This window comes from Anser brachyrhynchus, assembly GCF_964034855.1.
Source record: "Anser brachyrhynchus genome assembly, chromosome: 18".
Lineage (NCBI taxonomy): Eukaryota > Metazoa > Chordata > Aves > Anseriformes > Anatidae > Anser > Anser brachyrhynchus.
This window is the reverse complement of record NC_137711.1, coordinates 11,327,381-11,339,656: the sequence shown is the minus strand read 5'-3', so window position 1 is coordinate 11,339,656 and position 12,276 is coordinate 11,327,381. Positions and strand designations below refer to the sequence as shown.

At 43.5% G+C, this 12,276-nt stretch overlaps 1 protein-coding gene across 1 annotated transcript in view; it reads right to left on the bottom strand.

Moving 5' to 3' along the window:
• Nucleotides 1–68: 68 nt before the first annotated feature.
• MYH10 (myosin heavy chain 10) overlaps nt 69–12,276 on the bottom strand; it is a 103,064-nt gene continuing 90,856 nt past the window's right edge. The window contains exons 31-41 of the mRNA XM_080560528.1: nt 11,293–11,541; nt 10,527–10,739; nt 9,747–9,959; nt 8,226–8,387; nt 6,654–6,782; nt 5,249–5,337; nt 4,885–5,008; nt 4,566–4,774; nt 3,186–3,294; nt 2,625–2,797; nt 69–1,789 (exon numbers count right to left, since the gene is read on the bottom strand). Coding sequence (XP_080416654.1) covers nt 1,645–1,789; nt 2,625–2,797; nt 3,186–3,294; nt 4,566–4,774; nt 4,885–5,008; nt 5,249–5,337; nt 6,654–6,782; nt 8,226–8,387; nt 9,747–9,959; nt 10,527–10,739; nt 11,293–11,541 — 1,815 coding nt within the window. The 3' untranslated portion in view covers nt 69–1,644. The remainder of the gene's footprint in view (nt 1,790–2,624; nt 2,798–3,185; nt 3,295–4,565; nt 4,775–4,884; nt 5,009–5,248; nt 5,338–6,653; nt 6,783–8,225; nt 8,388–9,746; nt 9,960–10,526; nt 10,740–11,292; nt 11,542–12,276) is intronic.

Sequence of the window (12,276 nt, the reverse complement as noted above, 5' to 3'; positions counted from 1 at the left end):
TTAAGGAAAAAAAAAAGCCAAAGCAAACAAAAAAACCACAAAACACTAAAAAGGGAAAAGGCAGCTTCCAGTCATATTCTCATTTATTAAGGTCTATGCCAGCCTCAGGAGATAGCTCTTCCTGTAAGTAAACAGAGCAGGCGGCCACATCTATAATGAATAAATTTATTGTCTTACAAAAATCATTGTCTAGAAATATGGGTATACAAGAAAACAAGATATTTGCAGTCAGATGCCTGGTGGTCAACAGCCAGTTTGATTAAAAATATCCAAACACACACAACAAAACCTTTGCGACAGATGTTAAAGCTTTTAACCAAAAAAAGGAAATCCATGTTTTTTGAGCATGTGGCAGAGGAAGTTTCCTAGTTAACACTGATTCATTGTCACTAATATCAATAATACCACTTGGACTAGAGAGGTACATGATATGAAGCACAGTCAAAATTAATACATTAAATCATTGTTATATAGGCAAATTATATGTAACATTGTCTTAGTACTGTAGTGTCTAAGGCACTTTCTGTAATGTCAGTTTTTCAGCTATTTAAACAAAAAGAATGCTAACTACTCGCTGTAATACTGTTCAAAATAAAAAAACAACAACAACAACAAAAAAAAGGATTCACATCCACTGGCATGTTAACTCGTAGGCAGGCAACATCCATCTCCGAGCCCCTGTAAACCACAGACTCCGCGGGAGCCCCGCACAGGCGGCGCCGCTGCCCTCGGCCCGGCTCCATCGGTGACACCAGGCTGGCCACGGTCTCACGGTGCAGCCTCTCGGCTCCATGTCCTGACGACTACTCAGCCATAAGTTAATAAATTATTTTGCCTGTGTTGTATGCTTATTTTCCACTGGTGTTCACATTATACTAGCCTTAATATATATACAGATCTGTTGGGCATGTCAATAGCAGGACACTACAAACGCAGAAGTACTGTACAGAGAGGAACGGTGACGCTATTTCAGTTTGCCTGTACTGCATGAACACTAACTGATGAAGCAGGTGCTGAGAACACTTCAAAATGATATTGCAGGTTAAAAAATGGACACTACTCATTCATCCCTACATTTCCCTCTAACACTTCCCAACGCCTTTTCACAGTTCACTCACTGATTGTGTGCTGATCACAACAATTAGGAGAAAAAGATGCAGGTGCAGTTTGGTCTTCAATGATCCAACAGACTCAACACAGCCGAGGCCGTCTGAGCACAGAAGAAATGGAAGGATGTTGTCTGTACAACAAAGCATGCATAGTCATGACAATGGGCCTGTCCCAACCACCTACCCTCTGGGAATGAAGTTTCTGTATTGATAAAAAAAAGTTTCATCCTTCACATGATGCTTTATAAAATGGCTTTACAATGAGTATCTGGAAAATAGATGCACTGAACAGAGACGATCCCATTTTGTTTACTATATATAAAAAAGCAGTTGTACCTATATCTGAAGCAGGGTACAGTATGGTGAGGCTGGAGAGCCTTAAGACATAGTTGACCTATGATAAGTAACCTTGTAGCATGCCGACATTTTGTAAGGCAGATTTAGGGCCACAAGGCAGTTTGGTGGTCAGGAAAGTCCTCCTCGTTCTGCCGACTACTGTGTAAAAGGTCTCTGCATGCAAATGGTGTGAGGGGCTCTACTCAGCAGGGGCTGGCTGCGCTTCGTTCACGTCACTGCCTTTGCTCTCCGCGTCGTCATCTGAGAGCTCTAAGGAGGCTCCTTCGATGTGCAGCTGGCGCCTCCCAGATCGGCTCGAGGAGAAGGTGATGGGGCCCCCCCTCCTGCAAACAACAAGCAGAACGCGGCTGCAGACATCACCTCCCGCTCACAGCCAGCACCACGGTGCTGGTGGTGCCCCGAAAGAGCTCCCTGCTGCGCTGCAAGGGAACGTCACACCACGAGTTCCATGAGAGGTGTTTTGAAACCACCCCTCTCTGACAGGGGTCATCATGCTGCAGTCAAACACATGCCGGTACTCCAGGATTTCTTAGTTTATACCACTTTAATTTAGGAATTCCCAAGTAACTAAAAATATCGTCTGTGTGAGCACCGAGCACTGACCAAGTACTAAACAGGGCAGGTTCTTTGAAAAAAATACCGACTGCTCGCTTGTGAAGTGCTGCACTGCATCCTCCTGCCTCCTCAGCTGCTCTCTGCATCTCACGATGGTTTTTGTCCTGCGCTAGCACCACCTCCTTTGACCCCTTCTGTACTCTCTACAAATGTTGATCTCAAAGACCTGCTCTCAAAAAAGGTGCTGAAACACTCCCGCAGGGTGGGCCAGCAAAAAGGGAATCAGCGCTTGCCACTGGCAAAGCCTGACAGACCTGTCTCATCTCTGCCATGTTTACCCACAGCTGGACTGAACCACCAGCCCCAGGGGAACCTGCCAATTTCAGCTCCAAAGAGCTCAGGCTCAGGAGCTGTCAGGAACATTCTTGTGGCCTGGCCACTTCCTTGGTATCATCAGGCTCAGGCAGCCATTCCCAGCAGACTCCAGTTGGACCCATCCCCTGGGTCTGCTTCTGGAGTTCCACAGCTGGATGGTCAGGAGACGCATTATGGGCACAGAGGGGCCCAGATAAACCCCTGCCTGCTGGTGCCGGCACCACTCACCTTAGCCTGTTTTTCAGGGTGCTGACTTCCCGGCTCAGGCCCTCGTTGGCCTCAGTGGCATCGTCCAGCTCACGCTGAAGCTTACGTCGGGAAGCATTTGCACGTGTGGCTTCCTCTTCAGCCTCCTCCAGCTGGCGCTTGAGCTGCTTCATTCTGGCATTTGCCTTTTCCATCTAAAATACAAAACCAGGTCATTGGGATCAAATTCAGCAGCTGCAACCCTGCAACTTGAGAGGTCGAAGAGGTGAGCTAACACCCTGTCTCCCCAGCCACCCCTGCTGGATACGCCGCCTCACTGCAGACTCCAGTCTGGATCCCTGGAAACACTGTAGAGCTCCTGGGTCCAGGAGACCAGGATGCGTAACAGATCGCCACAACAGAGTTAACACAAGGAGGTTTTGACTGCTGGGAGCCAATAAGGAACTACTCTAGCAGTTTAGTCATCAAGACTAGGATTCCCTCAGATCATTTCATTAAAGCACTTCTTAACAGTGCTTTTCTGCTCAAAGTTTTCTGTCTTTTCTGAGAAACAAACCTCCAAAGCTAAGCCACTCCACCTACCTGCTCCTTGTACTGATCTGCATGTCGACGTTCATCTTCCACCTGCATGAAGACTTCCTTCAATTTCTTCTCTGTGCGGCGCACCAATTTGTTAGCAGCTGCTCTTTCCCTAGAATAAAGAAAAGCCACAATTTGTTTCAGTACATGGAGGCTGGAAGCCTCTGGAAGGTTCTTTCCAGACCAGCTCTTGCCTCGTTGTGCAACTGAGGCTTAAGCCCTCTTAACAAGCCCATCACCGTTAACAGCACTGACTTCAGTTTTAATATCCTGGGGCTTAGCTGGGAGGCAGCTTTAAAAGCAAAGTACTAGCACTGAGGCAGTACAAGTACGGTTTGCAGGCTAGAAGGAGGGACAGCAAAATGCTTCTTCACAACGTTTCAGCAGAGCAGCTTTAGGATTATTGCTGACCAATAACATGGTCCTCTGCCAGAGCCAGAAGGAACGGAGATGGTGGTACAAGTCTCCTTTCAATCTTTCTAGGATGAGCTAGCAAAAAACGGCCCTCCAAGGACTGAGATGGAAAGAACAGATGTGGGAGCACTCACTGGGGAAAGCAGACCTGCAGAGCACTGGTGTCATCTCACAGAATGGCTGAGGCTAGGAGGGACCTCTGGAGGTCACCTGGTGCAACCCCCTGCTCCAGCAGGGCCACCCAGAGCTGCTTGCCCAGCACCACGTCCTGGCAGCTTTTGAAGATCTCCAGGGAGGAGACTGCACCACCTCTCTGGGCAGGCTGTGCCAGGGCTTGGTCACACCCAGCCAGAAGTGCCTCCTGATGTTCAGATGGAACCTCCTCCGTTTCAGTTCGTGCCTGATGTCTCTCATCCTGTCCCTGAGCACCACTGACAAGAGCCTGGATCCCTCTTCTCTGCATTCTCCCCCCTAAGGTATTTGCACACGTTGATCAGAGCACCCTGAGCCTCCTCCTCCAGACTGAGCAGCCCCAGCTCTCAGCCCTTCCTCACAGGAGAGATGCCCCTCCAGCCCCTTCAGCCTCTTTGTGGTCCTTCTTTTCAGAATGTCTCAACTAATCTAAGCTGTCAAGCCAAAGAGACCAGTATCCCAAGGGGATGTTTTATCTCAAGAAACTTCTTCAGCACCCCGTGGATCCTGAGCCTACCAGTCAGCACAAGCACCTGGTTAACTTCAAGAATTAATTCAGGAGTTTCAGTTAAAGAGCACAGATTCTGAAAGTTTCAACCTCAGTCACTTTTCAACTATCTCATTGAAGTTTGTCCCTTGGACAGTAGGTTTCTAAATAATGAAACCTAATGCTTGCATTTTAAGCTTGCATCTCAGCCCTACAATAACTTAAGGCACAGAGGTTTCAGACATTCTACTGACAGAGCAAACAAGGCAAACAGATTTTTTTTTCCTTACTTTGCTTCCTGTTCAAGCTGTTCTTCTAGCTGAACAATCTTGGCTTCTAGAGTAGAAATTGTTGCCTTGAACTTCGACTTCACAGATCCCTCCAGTTCCTGAAGCTTGGCTTTCAGCTCTTTGTTCTGCCTTTCCAGCTGCTGCCGTGCGTTTTCACTCTTCTGGGCAGCACTCCGCTCTCCAGCTAGCTCAGAATTAAGTGTGTCAACCTTTCAGAGGAGAAGGAAAATAGATCATTTGGTGCTAGTCAGAGCCCACACTTAACCACACGTTGAAGCACAACATGTCCCAACAGCAATGGCCAACACCACAGATTCACCTGCAGCGTGGTCTTTCGGAAGCGCTCATTGAGAAGCTCCATATTGCTCTGCTCTTCCTCGAGCTCTTCCTCCAACTGTGCAATACGAGCTTCCAGCCGGCGCTTCTCATCCAGCAGCGCTGACCTAGAAAGGAAGTATTTGGGTCAAGACACATTCAGATTCGATACACAGCAACTGGCCAGTTTGCTTCTGATAATCTAGGCATCGCAAGTGTCACAAGAAGCAATTTGACAATTCCCTTCATAACAAGGGAGTTTTTCATAAGCACCAATTAATACAGAATTTGCAAGCAGGCTATTGAGAACCACAGCTGCTGGTGCCCACAGTTCTTCAGATGCGCAATTAATACATTTGATGACTCACTTTCCTGAAGCACTGTTTGCAATCTCATCAGCCAACTCATCCCTTTCTTGCTCAGCATGACGGCGGGCTCTTTCAGACGCAGCAAACTCCTGCAAAGGTTTCAGGAAGGACTTGTTATACATCTCAGAAATCCTGCAACACTTAATCAATTTAGCCTCCCAACAACTTCTGGGAGATGCAATATCCCTGAAGTCTTCTAATAGATAAGCAGAAGCAGCAGCTGTTGAAGCTAGCTGGTAACAACCAGCCAATTCATCATGAAGTTTCTTTCCCCTTAACTGCCATATGACTGCAATGGATTTACTTTTCCTGTCCCCGAACGGTGAACACTGACAATATTTAAGATAATGCTTCACTCATCCTTTCTAAAACCACTTCAGTATTATCCGTACTGTATCGCAAGTGTGTTCCTTGCAGAAAGTAGTTACTGACACTCAAGTCCTAAACAATAAGAAGAAAACATTGTCACATGCTCTAATAAATATAATAAACATAATGTAAAATGAGCACTGAATTTAGTCATTTAGGGTCTTACACCTCCAGAGTACATAACATGAAAGTAAGAAAAATACAGAAAATTAGAGCACAGTAGTATAACCAGCACTGAATCTTATATTATCAACTGTATCGTGTGGAAGAAACACCCAGGCACTTGCTAAGAAGCACAACTAAATGCATTGCAAGTGCAAGACTGACAAATTTGAAGTCCACAAAAGAGAATAACACATGAAGAAGCTCCAGTAAGTTGTAGGCCACCTGTAAAGGCTGAAAGTAGTGAAATCTGTGATTGCTTTGAACTTCAGTTTGTAGCTAATACAGGACATACACAAAAAAAGAGGCAAAGTCTTTCATATAAGGAAATTTTGCTAATGTTTGACCTTGTGGCAGAACAAGGAGATAACGATGGATAAGTGATGCAGAGCAAGTCTTAGAGCTCTTACACAAATTGCCAACAGTGAGGGAACACATGCCTGTAGGGGAGGGATGAAGAACCAAGATGACAGCGACAAGCCTCTGCAGAATTAAATGGCCACCGAGGAGAGATTCTCAGGTTTTAATATTTCCAGTCATCAGTTTCAGTACTGACACTGTACACCACACCCTTCATAGACTTTTGAACCACCTTGCACATTTTGTGAGGTATCAAGTCTATTTAAGCAGTAGAAAAGCCTTCATGTGGACCAGTCAGAGAAATGAAGTGGAGGCTACTGCAACGATTCCTTTTTAGCCATAAGCTCACTGAAGATCTGGTGCAGGAAGCAGGGTGATGGGATTGGAAGAGAAAGGTCTCCTGTCTCTTATTTCTCTTCAGCTTACCAGTATAGATTTTTACTTTTCTTTGTTCTCTCCTCCTAATCTTCCTCTTACTCTAACAAGAAAAAAATGTCATGGATTTCAATCTCACCTCTTGGAGCTGGAGTATTTCTGCTTCGAGACCTTTGAGCTTCTTTTCACTCTCTTTGGACTGTGCAAAGATCTCATCTCTGGATGCACGGGCTTCTTCCAGCTCCCGCTGGTAGTCTTTCATTTGAGCCTGTAGTTAGAAGAAAACCACAGCCATGTTGCATTAGGACAACCATGAGATTAGTAGCTCTGTAGCTTTTCATCTCCTAAGAGGAAAGGCTCCCCCCCTCAAAGTACCTTCATTCCACTTAAATGTGTTTTTCAGTTACTTTTATAGTAAAACTTCATTTTCTCATCTCTGTATCACTCATTCTTTGTCAGAAATCTCATTATAGGGCTTTACCTCATTTATTTGGTATATTTCTTGTAGAGAAAAGAGCTCAAATAAAGAGCTGCTCAATTGAAATCAAGCGTGAAACTCGTGGAAGTTGGAATTACTTGGGAAAAAAATCTATATACTTTAATTGACTGAAAAAGCTTATTGCAAGTATGCAAGCTAAGATGTTATTCTCAGTCCAGAAGTAGCAATTCACCATTTTGTACATATAACCTAGTAGCACATGCTTAGCTTCCAATTAATACACACTGCTAAGATCTCAGTGCGTATGAATTTTCACAAGTTTGACTTAAGATGCTAAAAGAGTATGAAAGTTGGAGAGAAACTGCATTTAAGTTGTACTTGCATCTCTGGAATGCCACTGAGCACAAAATCACTTATTTTAAGTGATTTTAATCTGATCATTAAGTGATTTGATTTTTATGAAAGTGTACACAGCTCAGCTCTCTATCTGACCTGTTCTTTTGGGGTAGAGGAATATGATACTGTTTATGGACCAGCACCTCTTGCTTTAACCTAGCCTCTCCTCCTCATCCTGAGCCTGGACTCAGTTCCAGAACTGTCTTCACTTGGTTGGATTGCCAAGAAATAGAGAGGACAGGGCAGAAAGGCAATTTAATTTGCCATATGCCTTACATGGTCTTGCCATGACCTCACACTCCCGCACCTTTGGGTCATGGCACTGAAAGCCTTTGGCAAAACTGAACTCTACCAAATGCTGAATATTTTCCTGGGAATGGAAAATAAATCCTCAACACATGGGCTGCGTTCTCTTGCCAAACAGAAAAGAATGGGCTTCTTGCAGATTTTTTTAAAGCAACTGAAAGTTACTCCTTTTTCTCTAAAGCATTTTGGCTGAAAATGCCTTAAGATGTTCATCTTGAGGAAGCAGCAGTCAGGAAGAGCTGAGCCCAAATCAATAAATTCAAAGACACACAATGTAAGAAATGCAGTCTGTAAAGCAATATTCAGTAAATCTTTATGCAAAGTGTTGAAACAAAAAGTTGACTATTGAATAACAATACACTGGGGACAACCTTAACTCCTTAAGCAACAAAAGGATGAGAGGAATTTTGAACAGATGATGAGTTCAGGCCAGATACTCTGACACATGCCAGCACAGTGGAGTCAGATACCCCTCTTGCTTTCCATTAGATATGTTTGCAGTTTGAAGGCATCACCCTTGACAGATTGCCACCAGGGGACAAAGCAGCTCAGTTGATTAGCTGTACTTACCTGGAGCTTACGTAGCTGTTTGATTGCTTCATCTCGAGCCTTATTTGCAGCTTCTATCTGACCTTCCAGGTCTTTCAGATCCATCTCCATTTTCTTCTTGGCTGCCACAGCAAGAGCCCTCTGCTTGCGCTCATCTTCCAGTTCTGCCTCCAGCTCTCGCACCTGTGAAATCAAGACACTTAGGCTCCATCCCAGGAATGGAACAAACACGAAATCTTAACAAATGGTCTGAAAATCCAAAAGGCCTTTGTAGAGCCGAATGAGCATTACTTGATTGAGTAATGAGTGACCAAGAGAATGCAGAAGGCAATCTACAGGGGAAGACACTGCAGATGGCAAAAACAAATCCACAAATTGGAAGCACAGACCTCCGAACTGACAAAAGAGAAAACTGTGACAATAACTCAGTGTCTGAAGCATTCTCATTTCATCTGTTTAGCTATTTAGCGATCAGCTCTTTGCCCAGTGCTTCTATCCACATTTAGGTTTCACTCTGGGGCAGACGTCACTAGTTATGATTGAACCACTAAAAGGAAAATAAGAAGTAGAATCACCTCATTTTCCTCCCGTAAAAGAATGAAGTCATTCTCTTAGAAACAGCAGTGCTACTAGCATTCTATACACTATTTTTTTTTCCAAAACAAAACAGAAAAGCAAAGTAGCTAAGCAGCTAGCCAACAAGAACTAAGCCAAACTTACGCAAAAATAAGACTTGTGAGAAATGTCATTATTACACAGGTTACCAACGTGAAAGAACGTACTTTTCACCCCTGAATTAAGCTTCCTTTCTCATGTTAGGTCAAGGGTTCTGTTCTCATCCCATGCCAGTTAATGGCATTTTGCACTGTAAAACTTCAAAAGCCTTCCAAGGCTTGTGTTTCTTTCTACAAGATCTTTACATTGATAATTCCTAGTTTTTCAGTAACTAAGTTCTTGTTTTCTTGTGATGAATATTGAAATACTGTTGTTTTTCTCTACAAAGCTTTAGAAGCATTTAATTAGAAACATCTCTTAAAATATGAAATTTTAAAGGCATTTCTTGAGTCTTTGGATCTGCTTCGTGTTTCTAGAGTTTTTAAGTCTGGAAAATCTGAAATCTTTTCCAGGGTTGTCATTTAGGAAGCAGTTCACTTACAGTCCTTCAGTCTATCTCAGGATCCATGGATTTGTTACTCTACACCAAACAGGATGGGCTTGAGAGTCCAAATAACATACCAGTGACCTTGGAATACACCTGTGCAGCAATAGCAAAGACTCTGCTTGCACACTGAGTGCTTTTGGTTAGGAGACCAGAATCCAGTTGCCTTGCAAGGTCCCTCAGTAGAAGACTAACAGTTGACAGTGGCCAGTCTTCAACAAGACATTTTATCATTTGTGAAGACCAATGCTAGGGACTTCTATAGGATGGGATCTTTAAGCAAATAGTTTTATTTTTCTAGTAGAAAGTTATCACCAAAGCCAGAGCTTTTGCAAAAGAACCTCACACCCTTCCCTCTATGAAGTGTAGTAAAATAGACATACTTGTTTAACCAGCATCCTCTTTTTCTCTTCATTCTGCTCATCTCTGGCTTGCAGATCTCTCTCAAACTGGGCTTTCATAGCTTGCATGTTCACCTCCAAACGAAGCTTAGCATCTTCTGTGGCCTGCAGTTCATCTTCCAGTTCTTCAAGCTGAGTTCTCATCTCTTCAACTTGTTGCTCTAAAGTCCGCTTGGATTTCTCCAGCTCATGGACCTAAGCCACAAACAATTATCAGACCCTCTCCTTTATCATTTCACAAACATTTATCAGACCCAGGTATCTCAACAAAAACACTTACTACAGCGAAATAAAGCATTACATGAACACAGTACACTATGCTTTGTGTTCTGACACCAAATCAGAACAGGCAGAGCAGCTTTTTTAAGTCTGTATTAGAGAACCCAGCAAAAACCTATGCAGATTATTAGACAGATGAGCTGTGCAGCGTGACACAGTCAATGCGACAAAGAAAAAGTAGTAGTGAGACAAGCTCTTAAATCTAGCTCCAGTGCCACAAGTCATTTGGCCAGCAACTTCTGCTCTGCACATCCTTCACATCTTTTCAAGAGATAATGTTAATTAAGCCTGAATGATTACCCCAACCCCATATTTTAAGTGTTCACCTCTCCAGTACCTTGGGTTGCATATCAGCTTCAAAAAATGGAAATTCTAATTTAGTGTCTCTAATTTAGCGTCAAACATACTTCTCTAATGAGAGAGTTTTACTGTGTTATTCCCCATGCAGTGTATAACAAAAATAAGGTGTGGGAAAGTACTTACATTTTTGCCCACATCATCTTTAGAGCTCATTAAGTCCTCCATATCTGCACGCAACTGTTTGTTCTGTCTCTCAAATTCTTCCTTAGCTTCAAGGGCTTCTTCCAAGGCTCGAGCCAGAGACAGCGCTTTGGTTTCCTTCTCCCTTGCCTCTGCTTCAGCACGATCTCTTTCCTCTGCATATCTGGCAGAAATATTCTTCTCTTCTGCCAGCATCTGAACATAAGAAATAAATTAATTTATCTCAGATATTATAACCAGGTCCTTTCCGCCTTGTGTTTTAGTCAATCAAATGGTTAATGCTCAAAGTTTAACTGGCCTTCAGAAGTTCACTGGCCTCTCACGACTTTATCAAAGTGCTGGTAAGGAAACAACTAAAGCTGTTCTGGGATGAGATGAGGAAAGGAAGCTACTATTCAAGACTATGTAAGTTTTACATTATTTTGGTCTTCACATCCTTTCTTAGTCTATTACAAGGAATTACAATAATGCTTTTTAAGTCAAGATTTTGTTCTTAATATAGTTTCTTTTTTGTACATAAAAAGCTTATTTCTTAATCTAACAAGACTCAAACATGGAATTTAGCTCACTGAAATCATAAGTGCCTTCTCATAGCAAGGGCCAAACTGTGCACGTCAAATTTACCAGTAACAGAACTCTTCTAGCTGGATCCTTCTATTTACAGTACTCATTTATGTAGTAACTATATAAACAAGATGCCATTTTAAAAAGTCATACAAAGTAGCAAGATGACAGGAAACAAGATTACCTGATCAAACTTCTTCTGCTTTTTCTCCAAATTAGAGACAATCTGGCGCTGATGATCTAGATCCACCATCAAGTCATCCAGCTCTTGCTGCAGGCGGTTCTTCGTCTTTTCGAGTTTGTCATAAGCCATTGCCTTCTCTTCTAGGCGCTGGCTTAAGGATTCCATATCTTTCAGTAATTTCTTCTTATTTTCTTCCAAGCCTTCAATGGTTCCCAAGTCGTCATCTACCTTTTTCTTAGCATCAGCTAACTGAAGTTTATCAAAAGAAAAAGATACTTAGTACATCATGAGAAGGAAACAAAAGCATCAAACAAGAGCATCAGGTCCAAAGTACAAAGCCAGAAACAGCTATCATCACCAGTTAAAGCAGCACAAGAATTGTGAACTAGCAGCATATTAAACAACACGAAATTCTTCCTGTTACAGTTAGTTGTGCTACTCATTACTGCAAATGGAGGAAGACCACAGGAAATTTTATTCAGAATTCCAGTCCAGTATTTCTGGAAGTTAAATCATAGAATCATAGAGTAGCTTGAGTGGAAAGAGATCTTTAAAGATCATTTAGTTCCAACTGCCCTGCCATGGGCAGGGACACCTTCCACTAGACCAACACCAGGCTGCCCCCCGTCCCATTCAGCCTGGCCTTGGCACTGCCAAGGATGGGGCACCCACAGCTCCTCAGGGCAGCCTGGGCCAGGGCCTCACCACCCTCTGAGTAAATAATCTCTTCCTTGTATCTAATCTAAACCTTCCCCGCCCCCTTTTTTTTTTAAGCTTAAATCCATTACCCCCTGTCCTATCACTCCACTCCCTGACAAGATCTCTCCCCAGCTTTCCTGCAGCCCCCTTTAGGCACTGGAAGACCGCTGTGAGGTCTCCTCGGAGCCTTCTCTTCTCCAGGCTGAACCACCCCAGCTCTCTCGCAGCCTCTCTCTTCATAGGAGACATGCTCCAGCCCTCCCTGATCATCCTCATGACCCTCCT